Source organism: Medicago truncatula, chromosome 7, assembly GCF_003473485.1.
Source record: "Medicago truncatula cultivar Jemalong A17 chromosome 7, MtrunA17r5.0-ANR, whole genome shotgun sequence".
NCBI lineage: Eukaryota > Viridiplantae > Streptophyta > Magnoliopsida > Fabales > Fabaceae > Medicago > Medicago truncatula.
The window spans coordinates 19,808,837-19,819,964 of record NC_053048.1 but is presented as its reverse complement, the minus strand read 5'-3'; the positions used below and the strand labels follow the sequence as shown (position 1 = coordinate 19,819,964).

At 34.5% G+C, this 11,128-nt stretch overlaps 1 protein-coding gene across 1 annotated transcript; it reads left to right on the top strand.

Moving 5' to 3' along the window:
* Positions 1–559: 559 nt before the first annotated feature.
* On the top strand, positions 560–10,478 carry LOC25480022 (protein ACTIVITY OF BC1 COMPLEX KINASE 3, chloroplastic). Its single transcript, XM_013587535.3, has 8 exons — positions 560–953; positions 1,849–2,076; positions 3,224–3,559; positions 3,957–4,512; positions 4,625–4,811; positions 5,127–5,493; positions 6,278–6,438; positions 10,264–10,478. Exons 1-7 carry the CDS (start codon positions 642–644, stop codon positions 6,395–6,397), a joined length of 2,106 nt encoding a protein of 701 aa, XP_013442989.1. The 5' UTR covers positions 560–641; the 3' UTR covers positions 6,398–6,438; positions 10,264–10,478.
* Positions 10,479–11,128: the final 650 nt, after the last annotated feature.

Sequence of the window (11,128 nt, the reverse complement as noted above, 5' to 3'; positions counted from 1 at the left end):
AAGAAATTGTCATTTTATAACATAAAGAACTAAATCAAGACAAAAAGATAAATGACAAAAATGTTACCTTGAAATTAAATTAAGCGACAAATTATGTAATTTTGCCTTGTATATTTTGGTTGTCCCACAAGTTGTTCAAATAACATCCCTATTTTTTATAAGGACTTGAATGAAAATAAATAAGTATTTATAAAGACTAATGTAATAATAAGTAAGTATATTGAAAAATTGATAAAACAATAACAAATGTGTTTAATGTCAAAAACTATTTTAACTAACGTAATACACAATAAGATATTATTTTAAAATTTTGATGCACTAAAAAAATTATTGCGGGCACCAGTTACAATCAAACTAAAACATATGTAAGGTACGAGGTTCGAATCTCACACAAAAAAAATCGACTAAAATAACTATTTACCTAACTTTTTTCATATTAAAAAATATATATCCTGAAATATAAGCGGTCATTGGCGTTGACATGCCCACGAGTATACGCAAGCTCTGTTTGCTTGCAACCACGAATATATTTAGAGGATACCAAAAATCTAAACCTTCAAAAATGAAAAAAAAATCTCTCACAACAAATATTTTAAACTTTTGCAATAAAGTAAGTTACATTTGGCACACAACACATAACAATGGCTACAGTTGCAACAACACAACCATGTTATTCATCATGGACTCGTGGTTCAATTCCTATCCAACGACGTCGTTTCAGAGGCAAAACCAACCTTAAACGTCTCAAAATTCTTGCTGCTGTGGTGGAAGAAACAACATCTTCAAGTAACATCGTACCTTTGGTTAGAAATGGAACAAATCGTGTTCTTACACTTCCATTGAACCGTGCTGATGATATTCAAGCTGAGGCTAGAGCTATGACACGTGCTATTAATGCTACTTTGTATAGTCCTGAATTATTGTCTTCTAAATATGGGTCCCAACGCATCAAGGTTTTTACTCTGACCATTACTTTTTCAGTCCTATGGTTTCTTGCGATTCTAAAATCAAAAATATTTTAACGTGTTTTTAGAGGTTTTTATGTTGTTTGAGTTATATCATACGAAGAAAATAAGGCGCGAGAAATCAATAGGGTAGGAAAAGAAGGAGTCTTTTACTTTTACTGTTTTTTGAATTCTTGGGTAGTACTTGATTCACCGATTGGTAGAGCTGTCAAAACGGGCTAATAGGACGTTTAATATCGAGGTTTGTAAAGTGGTCTATTTTGACAGCTCTAGTTGGATATTTTATGATAAATATTATGCAAAATTATGTTTTAAAGTAAAAATGCTATTATTATTATGTACTTTATTTGGTACTTGTAGCCACTTTTTGAATAGTACTAGTTTCATACATGTGGTTTTACTAAGAAATGAATTATTTTGGTACACAATTTTGACAACAAGTTTAAATTTGTTAATGCATATAACAAAGTGTTTTTTTATTTATTAATCATCCACTAAACGCAGTCAATTATGATTTGGAACCTTATTGACTACAATTTTTTAGGTGTATGTTTGAACACAATTCATAGTTAATGAATATCATGCATATATACTTGAACACCTAAAATCGTAGTTAATGACGTTCATAATGTGGTTAATTACAATCAATTGATAGTTGATGAATTGTGACATCCTGTTATATTCATTAACCATCTCTTGAACGTAATCAACCACATATTTAAACTGCGTCTAAGTTGTTGAAATTTGTTGTCAAATTTGTACCTTAACTCAAACTTGAATTCATACTATCAGTATTTAGTATGATACTTGTATGCATGCGATGTAGATTGGGTTTTCAAGGATTGATTCCACCCTGATTTTGGTTCTATTGGTTATGGTTTAGGTTGTACAAAGGGCTGTTGAAATTGTGAGTGCTTTGGGTTCATTTGGGTTGAAGTTGTTTTTAGAGCAAAAGAATGGGACACTTGATAAGAATAAAAAGGCACGTGCTACTGAATTGAAGACCATATTCACACAGCTAGGACCAACTTTTGTGAAGTTGGGTCAAGGATTGTCTACTAGGCCTGACATTTGCCCACCTGAATATTTGGATGAACTCTCTGAGCTTCAGGTGTTGTGTTCTCTACTCTTTCCCTCATTTATATAGTTGCATTTTTCTGTTCAATTTACTTGTTCCATGTGTTGCTTAGGACAGAACAGAATTAGGTGTTCTGATTTTGTGCGATTTGAAAATGTGGCTAGGGTTGAAAATTAGTCGAATTGGTTTAGTTTGAAACTCGTCTCGATGTAAATTGATTTTATCTCAAGATTTGACCTGACTTCATCGTGAACCTTTTTATGAGCTTGAATTCAAGCTCATGAACAATTCGGTTTGGCTCAATAGTTTGACTCATTTGGTTCATGAAACATATTTAACAAGTTAATTAACAAAATTCATGAACTACTTTCCAGTTGATTCAGTTCACTGTCAACCCTACATAGGGAAATTATATATTCAACAAGTTTTGGTCTAGAGTTATCTACTTTTAACAGCAGTTGATGCATGATAAAACAATCAAAGGCTATTATTTTATTTGTTGTGCACCTGCAAAACCCTATCTTAATTGCCCTGTTTGGTGAAACAGCTTAATTTAATGTAGTAGAGCTTATCAAAATGCAGAGTGAAGTAAGCTAAGTGTGTGTTTGGTTTGCAGTTGAAACAACATATATTTGAATCTAAATTAACTGAACCATTTGTCAAATATACATTTGTGTCCAAACAGATGTTCGCAACCACAAACCAAACACGGTATGTGTTTGGATAGACATTTCAACTAGTGCTTTGGAAAGAATGGAGTTTTGATGTTTTGTTGAAGTTAAGTTCATCAAATTATTTTAAAACTGGTCCAGCATTTAGCTTATGATGATAACATTATAATATCTTATGTAAGTTTCAAAATCTTTTTTAATAAGCTTCATCAATTACAACTGTTCAATGCCAGTGGTATAAGCTTAAATAATATGAAAATAGTCGATCAAAATGGGGCTAAAGTGAGAATGTTGATTGGTTTAGTTGCTGGTGTCAGTATGCAGTGCACTTCTTAGCTTTTGTTCATCTATGTATCATATATAGATTATTCACTGACATAACGCAGGATGATATTCTAGCCCTTCTTTATATTTTCTGCTTCATAGATTTGTACGGATTGGTCGGAAAAAAAAATTGTATGATTGAATTAAAAACTTGGACAACCTTGACCGTTGCCATGCTTTGACAGGATGGGTTGCCTACATTTCCCGATGAGGAGGCCTTTGCGTGCATCGAAAGGGAATTAGGAGTATCCCTTGACTCTATTTTTTCTTCTATATCACCATCACCAATAGCTGCAGCTAGTTTGGGTCAAGTTTATAAAGCTCGTTTGAAGAACTCGGGTAAACTCGTGGCCATCAAGGTTCAACGTCCTAGCATCGAGGAAGCTATAGGATTGGACTTCTACCTAATTAGAGGTCTTGGGGGTTTCATAAATAAATATGTAGACATAATCACCACTGATGTTGTTGCTCTTATTGATGAATTTGCACGCAGAGTTTTTCAAGAGCTCAACTATGTCCAGGTATATTGTTCTTCACTCAATACCACTTTATATTTTTTTATTTTTTCCCTTTGCGTAATTGTTTTTGCTCAAGAAAATACTATAAAACACCAAACATTAGATCCTTTGCCTAGGGACTAGTATCCAAGCAAAGGGTTGTATCTATCTGTCGGAGCTTTCCTGATTTGTAACAATATCTCCCGGGTGTGGTGATACAGTCCATGAGTTGTCAGCACTGCGGTAAAGATCAAATTCCTGGAAGACACTTGAAAAATTGCCAATAGTGTTACTTTAATTAATAATAATTTTTTGCATGGGGGTGATATGTTTCGTATATGTTGACAAAGAAATTACTACTTTGTAAATTATATAAGATTCTTTTTTAGGATTGAATGTAAATTTTGACAGGTTACTGCAGGAGGGACAAAACGCAAGGAGGTTCAAAAAATTGTATGCTGACAGGCAAGATATTTGTGTTCCTGATATTTTCTGGGATTATACAAGTGCTAAAGTACTGGCAATGGATTGGGTTGAAGGAGTCAAACTAAGTGAGCAAGAAGCTATTGAGAGACAAGGATTGAACGTCTTGGATCTTGTGAACACTGGCATACAATGCAGCCTGAGACAACTACTTGAGTATGGATATTTCCATGCCGATCCTCATCCTGGTAACCTTTTAGCAACACCTGATGGAAGGCTTGCTTTTCTTGACTTCGGAATGATGAGTGAGACGCCGGAAGAAGCAAGATCTGCCATAATTGGCCATGTTGTTCACCTGGTTAACCGGGATTATGAAGCTATGGCTCGTGACTACTATGCTCTTGATTTCCTTTCACCTGATGTTGATGTTTCTCCGATTGTGCCGGCACTTAGAGACTTTTTTGACGATGCCCTTAATTATACTGTCAGTGAACTTAACTTCAAGACACTAGTGGATGGTTTGGGGAACGTTTTATATCAATTTCCATTTAATGGTGAGATTATACCATGCTTTATATTTTTGTACTTACTAGTTGTTCCTACTTTCGGCTATTTGCTACAGAGTCTGATGGTTTCAACATTTTTTTGTCCTTTTTCTGTCGGCAGTCCCAGCTTACTATGCTTTGATATTGAGGTCTCTCACTGTTTTAGAAGGTTTAGCACTTAATGCTGATCCCAATTTTAAGGTGCTTGCGGCCTCATACCCATATTTTGCTAAAAGGCTTTTAACAGATCCAAATCCATATCTAAGAGACGCTCTTATTGAGCTGCTCTTCAAGGATGGGAAGTTTAGGTATGTATTTCACTAGTATCTTGGTTAAGTGCTTATGTATATACTATTTCTATAACCAAAGATAAAATAAAGTCAAACAGTTATCATATAAGCTATTAGTTGTTTTCATAAGTTATTATGTAGAGTTTAAAACAATTTATGTACATGCCATAAGCTGTTTCTATAAGCTCTCAGAAACAGTCTTACAAGGGCTTATGCTAACAGATAAAGATCAATAAAACAACTCAAACAGATCCTATATATGTTGTTGAAGTAGTGATACAAAATGATTTTGAGAAAGTGTACTTGAACATTCATTGATCTGTTCCAGTGCAGGTGGAGTAGACTTGAAGACTTGCTAGTCCAGGGCAGTATGGACAGTGATTTCTCTGCTAAAGAGGCCCTACAACCTGTCCTAAAGGTATTATTGAGTCCTGATGGTGAAGTTATCAGGACTCTTGTTATCAAAGAGGCTGTGCGCGTATCTGAAGCTTTTACTCTCAGCTCAATTTCTGATTCATACAAGTCAGTTCCTGGTTTTATGAGGACTCTTGTTTTCAATGGCAATGCAAATGGTCCCCTTATGATGTCAGAATCTGAAATGCTAAGTATGATAGAACTTAGGAATCAAGTATCTAGAATATGGGGACTTTTGCAATCCTCCAATGATTTTGATCCAGCTCTTGTGCTACCTATATTCCGGGTAAGATCCATATTTTCTGCATCAATGATCTCATATATCTTTTCGTAAATAGAGGACTTACCTCCAATATATACAATATATTTGGATTCAAGCGACAAATGTCCATTTTAATTTGTGGAAAATTGACAGTTGGTGTTTACTTGATATAACTCTAGTATGAAATGTTATAAATATCATTATTTTAAATCACTGTCTCAAAAAAAGTCAGCTTTTAGTCGTTTTTCATACAATGAAAGACACTATAACTTATCGAATTATTATGGTATGATACCATTGGTATCCCACACATATTGGCACATTTATAAAAAAAAAAATGGAGAAAAAGTTGTAGGATGCAAGCAAGTATTATTTAATAGTGTTTGAGTATATGACATTCATACACAAATACAGCACTGTATTTTGAAATGTCTGTACTCCCTTAAGTGCGTTTTTGTTCTCGCGGTGGTACCGTGCAGCGAGACTGAAGCTTGAATTTCTAGCTCCGTAAAACCGCAGTATAAATAAAATTGGGATACGAGAATCACAAACCCGATGTGGAACTAAACAAGCGATAAATAAAATTTAAACATAGGAAATGCCATGAAGAATATAGTTTTGAAACAGTGGAGTGGGTACTTTTACTATAGGATAAGAGAGAAATTTTGAAATTAAATTAATGAATTTATTTGTTTAAGTATTTAGTTGAACTGTTGTCGAAAAAAAAAGTATATAGTTGAATTTGATATAATTTTTTTCTTGTATTCAGTTGAAATATTATTCAATAGATGATTGCATGTGGTAACAGGTCCTTCAGCAACCTGAGGCACGCAGACTTGGGGGAGGTGTTATGGATGGGATCACTCAACGTCTCGTAGCACGATTTCTGCAGCAAGTACTTCGAGTTCCAGCTACAGCTTCTACATAGATCTTGTGTCACTCTCAAAAGACAATAAATGTCTAGCTAAGGTATGCATATTATTCATAATTTAGTAGTTTTGAAGATAATCTGATTGCGTTGATTTAATAAAAAAGTGTTATTCACTTGTCACAATACCTAAAATATGACATTTAAATGAGCATGTAGGATAATAAGGAAGGTTGATTTTATGTTCTTATGCTGGATTAATTACAATGCAAGATCTCTTTACCAGGGATCTGTGTGCAAGTTGAGAATAAGTTCAGGGTTCTTAGTGTAAGTTCAGCGACACCGGATTGCAGTATTCAAGAAGAATTTCAGGATCTTCTTGAGAATGTCCATAGTATAAATCTTTGAATTTTATGAAGTCTAATAGGTTGAAGTTCTTAAAAAGTACTCTACATTGACGGAGTCTTTGAAATTAAAGAAGTATGTTAGGGAAGTACTATTAAATCTTATGAGAATTACAGAAATTGTGAGAAATGGTTTTCATTATAAGTAAAGACAATGACTAGCTCAACTGACAAATGCCGAAATTGTAAGGCCGGACGTCGTGACCCGGGTTCGAGCCCGGGACCTCACAGTTGCGTGTGAGTTTAATTTCAGTGGATTACCACTTCATCTAAGACAAAATAAAAAAAAAGAATGACTACTGGACATATATGCTAGGATATACATCATATACATAAATGGGCTTATGGAACCAATACTTAGAACTCTAGGACTCCCCCACAAACTGATGCATATATATTTTATGCACCAAACTCGTTACAAATAACTCAACTCGAGAATCCCTAAGAGATTTAGTGAGATTATCAGCTAGTTGATCATTAGAACTAGTGTAACTAGTTACAATACAACCAAAAAACCTTCTCTTTAACGATGTTACAATCATCTTCAATATATTTGGCCCTATCCTGAAAAACTAGGTTGGAAGCAATATAAATAACAGCCTGATTATTGCAAAAATAACTTCATTTGATATACCTAAGTAAATATCAACTCATGAATTAGTTGCTTCATCCAGATAAGCTCATAGGTGACCAATGCCAGAACACGTATAGATCTAGCAACGACATCCGACTTCTTACTTTTCTAGGAGATTAGATTACCTCTTACAAGGACATAATACGATGAGGTAGAACGTCTATCAGAGGAAGATCCAATCCAATCAACATCTAAGTAACCAACCAATCACCCAAGAATGACCTCTACATTCATACAATAAACCTTGACCAGGATATCCTTTAACATACTTCAGAGTATGAGGAGTGAGTATAACCATGTCACGGACAATGCAAGTACAACCAAAGGTGCGAGGCGTAAGGGAATATGTCGTCTAATGATTAAAAAGTATAGCATGAGGAGTCTAGCAATGCAAAAGAGGAGATGCCATATGATTAATGAGATAACAGGAAGTAATGACCACTACCCATTTAAATTGAGTGGGAACATGATGATGGAGCAATAGGGTGTGAGTTGTTTCAATCAGATGTCTATTATTTTTTCAGCAATCCCATTTTGTCAAGGTGTATAACCACATGAAGACTTGTGTGTATAATTCCTTAAGAAGACATGAATTGATTGAAAGTTGTGGAAATTTTTTCATGTGCACTATTACCTCTTAGTAATTGAATATTTGTGCGAAACTTATTTTTAGTTTAAGCACAAAAGGTCTCAAAAATGGTTAAAACCTCATAGTGGTTTTTCGTTAAATATAACCATGTACAACGAGAACAGTTATCAATGAAGGTTACAAAGTAGTGAAGTCTAAAAATAAAGACTAAATGGGGTATGCAGTCCGATTATTGACACACTTTAAAAAGACACTATAGAGTCTAGACTTTTTACCTAGGGTAATTGACTCACAATTAATAATTGACAAAGAGGAAAGACCAGGAACCATTCTAAGCTTGGATGTCCCTAGTGATCGCGGGGTAACTCGAGCGATGAAGTAGTGCAGACAACAGATGGTGATGAAAGATGGTATAGGCTCAGCGACTCATCATGTCTGAGCCAATTACATGTCTTGTACTGCGATCCTATGTAAAGAACAGGTCAGACGAGTAACATAAACGATATTAGATGACCAACTGTATCAGCAGCCTGATGTGAGCTATTAGCTATAGTAATAGAAGGTTCAGAGTTGGAATTAGCAAGTGGTGTGAGAAACCAATAGAGAATTACTACATCCCTCCTTTTTTTTAAAAGCCCCTCTAGTCATTTTCACATATAAGAAAAGTAGATAGCGTACTTGATGTTTCTGTGTCTTGTGTATTGATGTTACTAATTTGTAATTCTATGTAACATGAAATTGTGAACTAAGAAATTGTGAACAACAGATACAGATGCCACGACTGTGGCTGAGAATGACTGCTGTGATATAATCCATCATCATAGTCTATCCTGGTAAGGGTGAAAGATTGCTGCACAATAGGTTCCATTGGTTCCCCAGGCAAAGTCTCCACATTGTGAGCAAGATTAAATCCGAGGAGGACAACCATGTAACATGAAGCGATTCTCTTTATAAAGCTTGAGCAATCCTCACATTTTAGGCCTCACATGTTAAGATACATTTATTATCAACCCAAGATCGATGGCCCTTACCTATTGAACTAACTTTTGGAGTTGAGTTATGGCTAAAGTCCTAAGTTTTAGATACATCAAACTAAATTATAAAGAAGTTAGTGTGGATTTGTGATCATACATGTTATATTGAATTTTATTTTCTCATTACCTCATTGTTCCTATAGAAATATTCCTACTCTAATTTCTACCAAGATACTGTGTCAGATAATTTTAAATTGGAATTTTTGTTTCAAAACAAGTTGTTCCTAGGATTTATGCTCATCGTTTCACTGATGAATCCATGCCACAAAAGAGAATGGCACATCTTTTCCTTTCAAATCATAGCAGACATCCTAAATCACATTTCTTGTATGCAGTATTTTAAATATTTCAACTATAGAATTGAAAATAATCATTGTTGAAAAGTGACTCCAAATTGATGTTGGAAGTTTTCCAAAATCGTGACACGATTTGGAGCAATCGTGGCACGATTTGGTGATGCTGGGAGCATGTTTTGGTTCGTAAAAAACGGTGGCACGATTTTGAAGAAATCGTGGCGCAATTTGACTAAGTACAATTTTGTACTGTCTACAAAACAGTGAATTGTGGTGCGATCTGGGCAAATCGTGGCGCGATTTTCTCGGGATCTGATCACTATATATGCATTATTTGACCAATTTGATGGTCAATCTCACGAAACCAAAGAAGGGAACTTTTAGGGAAACAAGAGATTAAGAGTAGAGTGTCTCTGGGTGAGATTCTTGGGTTTGGAAACAATTGTAAACACCTTGGGAGAGTGAAATCATTGAGTCTGTTGATCACATGACAAGATTCGGGAAAATGGTAGAAACTAGTTTTGTTCTTTGAGAGTTTGTTGAAGGTAATTTCTTGTAACCTTTTTGTATCTCTTTGTAAAGAACTCATTGATAGTGAAGTAGAGAGATCTCTCTAGGTCATTATTGGGCCGATCTGGGTGAACAAATCTTGCTGTGTTTATTTCTCTCCTCAATTTATCTTTTGCTTTTGGTTTGTGCTTTACACTTGGTTACTAGATTAGATCTAGGTCAACTATTGTGGTTGTTGCTCGAGGCTACATTGAAATTGGTTACTACTTCCTTTTGCTGTACTCTAAGTTTATTGGTATGAGATTTGAATCCCGAATTCACAACAATTATTTGTGTTAAAATTACATACAAGACCAGTTATAAATGATGAACTATTGCACATAATATGATTGCAATCATCTTTTGCACTGTTATTCTTCCTTTCATGCCGCTAATATATGTTTTTTTTTTCTTTCTTTCTAGGTGGTTGTGAACAAGTAAAAGGAGTTACTTTACAAACACAGAAGGAAAAAAAAAGTTAATTCTTCCAAAATTGTTTGATTACTTTGTTCTTTTGGGATGGTACAAAAGACTGTATATATAAGTTACTCAATATTATTGATGCTGATCTATCATGATCAATATCAACAGATAATAATATAATGTAATATCAAATGGAAATGCATTTTTCTTTCACATTTTGCTGTTTCTTCAACAATAATAGCTTAAATTACATGAATATTGATACACAGTCCTGGTTACATAATAAGGGATCATTAGTCTATACAATTTGGTATTATCCCCCTTTCAAGTGCTAAGATTGAGTGAATCATCAAGTATTCCTATCTTGACTTTTCTTTCGTTTTAGGGTATGAGGTGACATCTTCACTGTGTGTACATGACTCTCCATGTGGATGCCACGTCAAATGACTACTTTGTCTGAAATAGTATTTAAATGACCGTTAATTTTTAATTTTTATCAGGCAAAATAGTTCATGTTACATGCCATCTATGTGGAGTGTCACATACACATTTAACATGTTATGGAGAAAATAGTCCATGTTACGTGACATCTATGTGGAGTACTTCATATCTTAAAAGAGAAAATGTTAACGAATGTACGATTTTGATGAAAATGTGATTTTGTTTTTGCCATTTGGCAGTTTTGAGAGACAAAACTGACCGATAGTTGCAATTTTAAGTACAAAATTTGTGATTTACTTGCTAAGAATGAAAGCGAAAATGCGGTGAGCACCATCTTTGTGCATTTGAAGTGTTCAAATTTGGATTTAGTTGGCTGTGAATATATTTAACTCATTGATTGAGCAAGCAATTTTTTAGTTTGAAT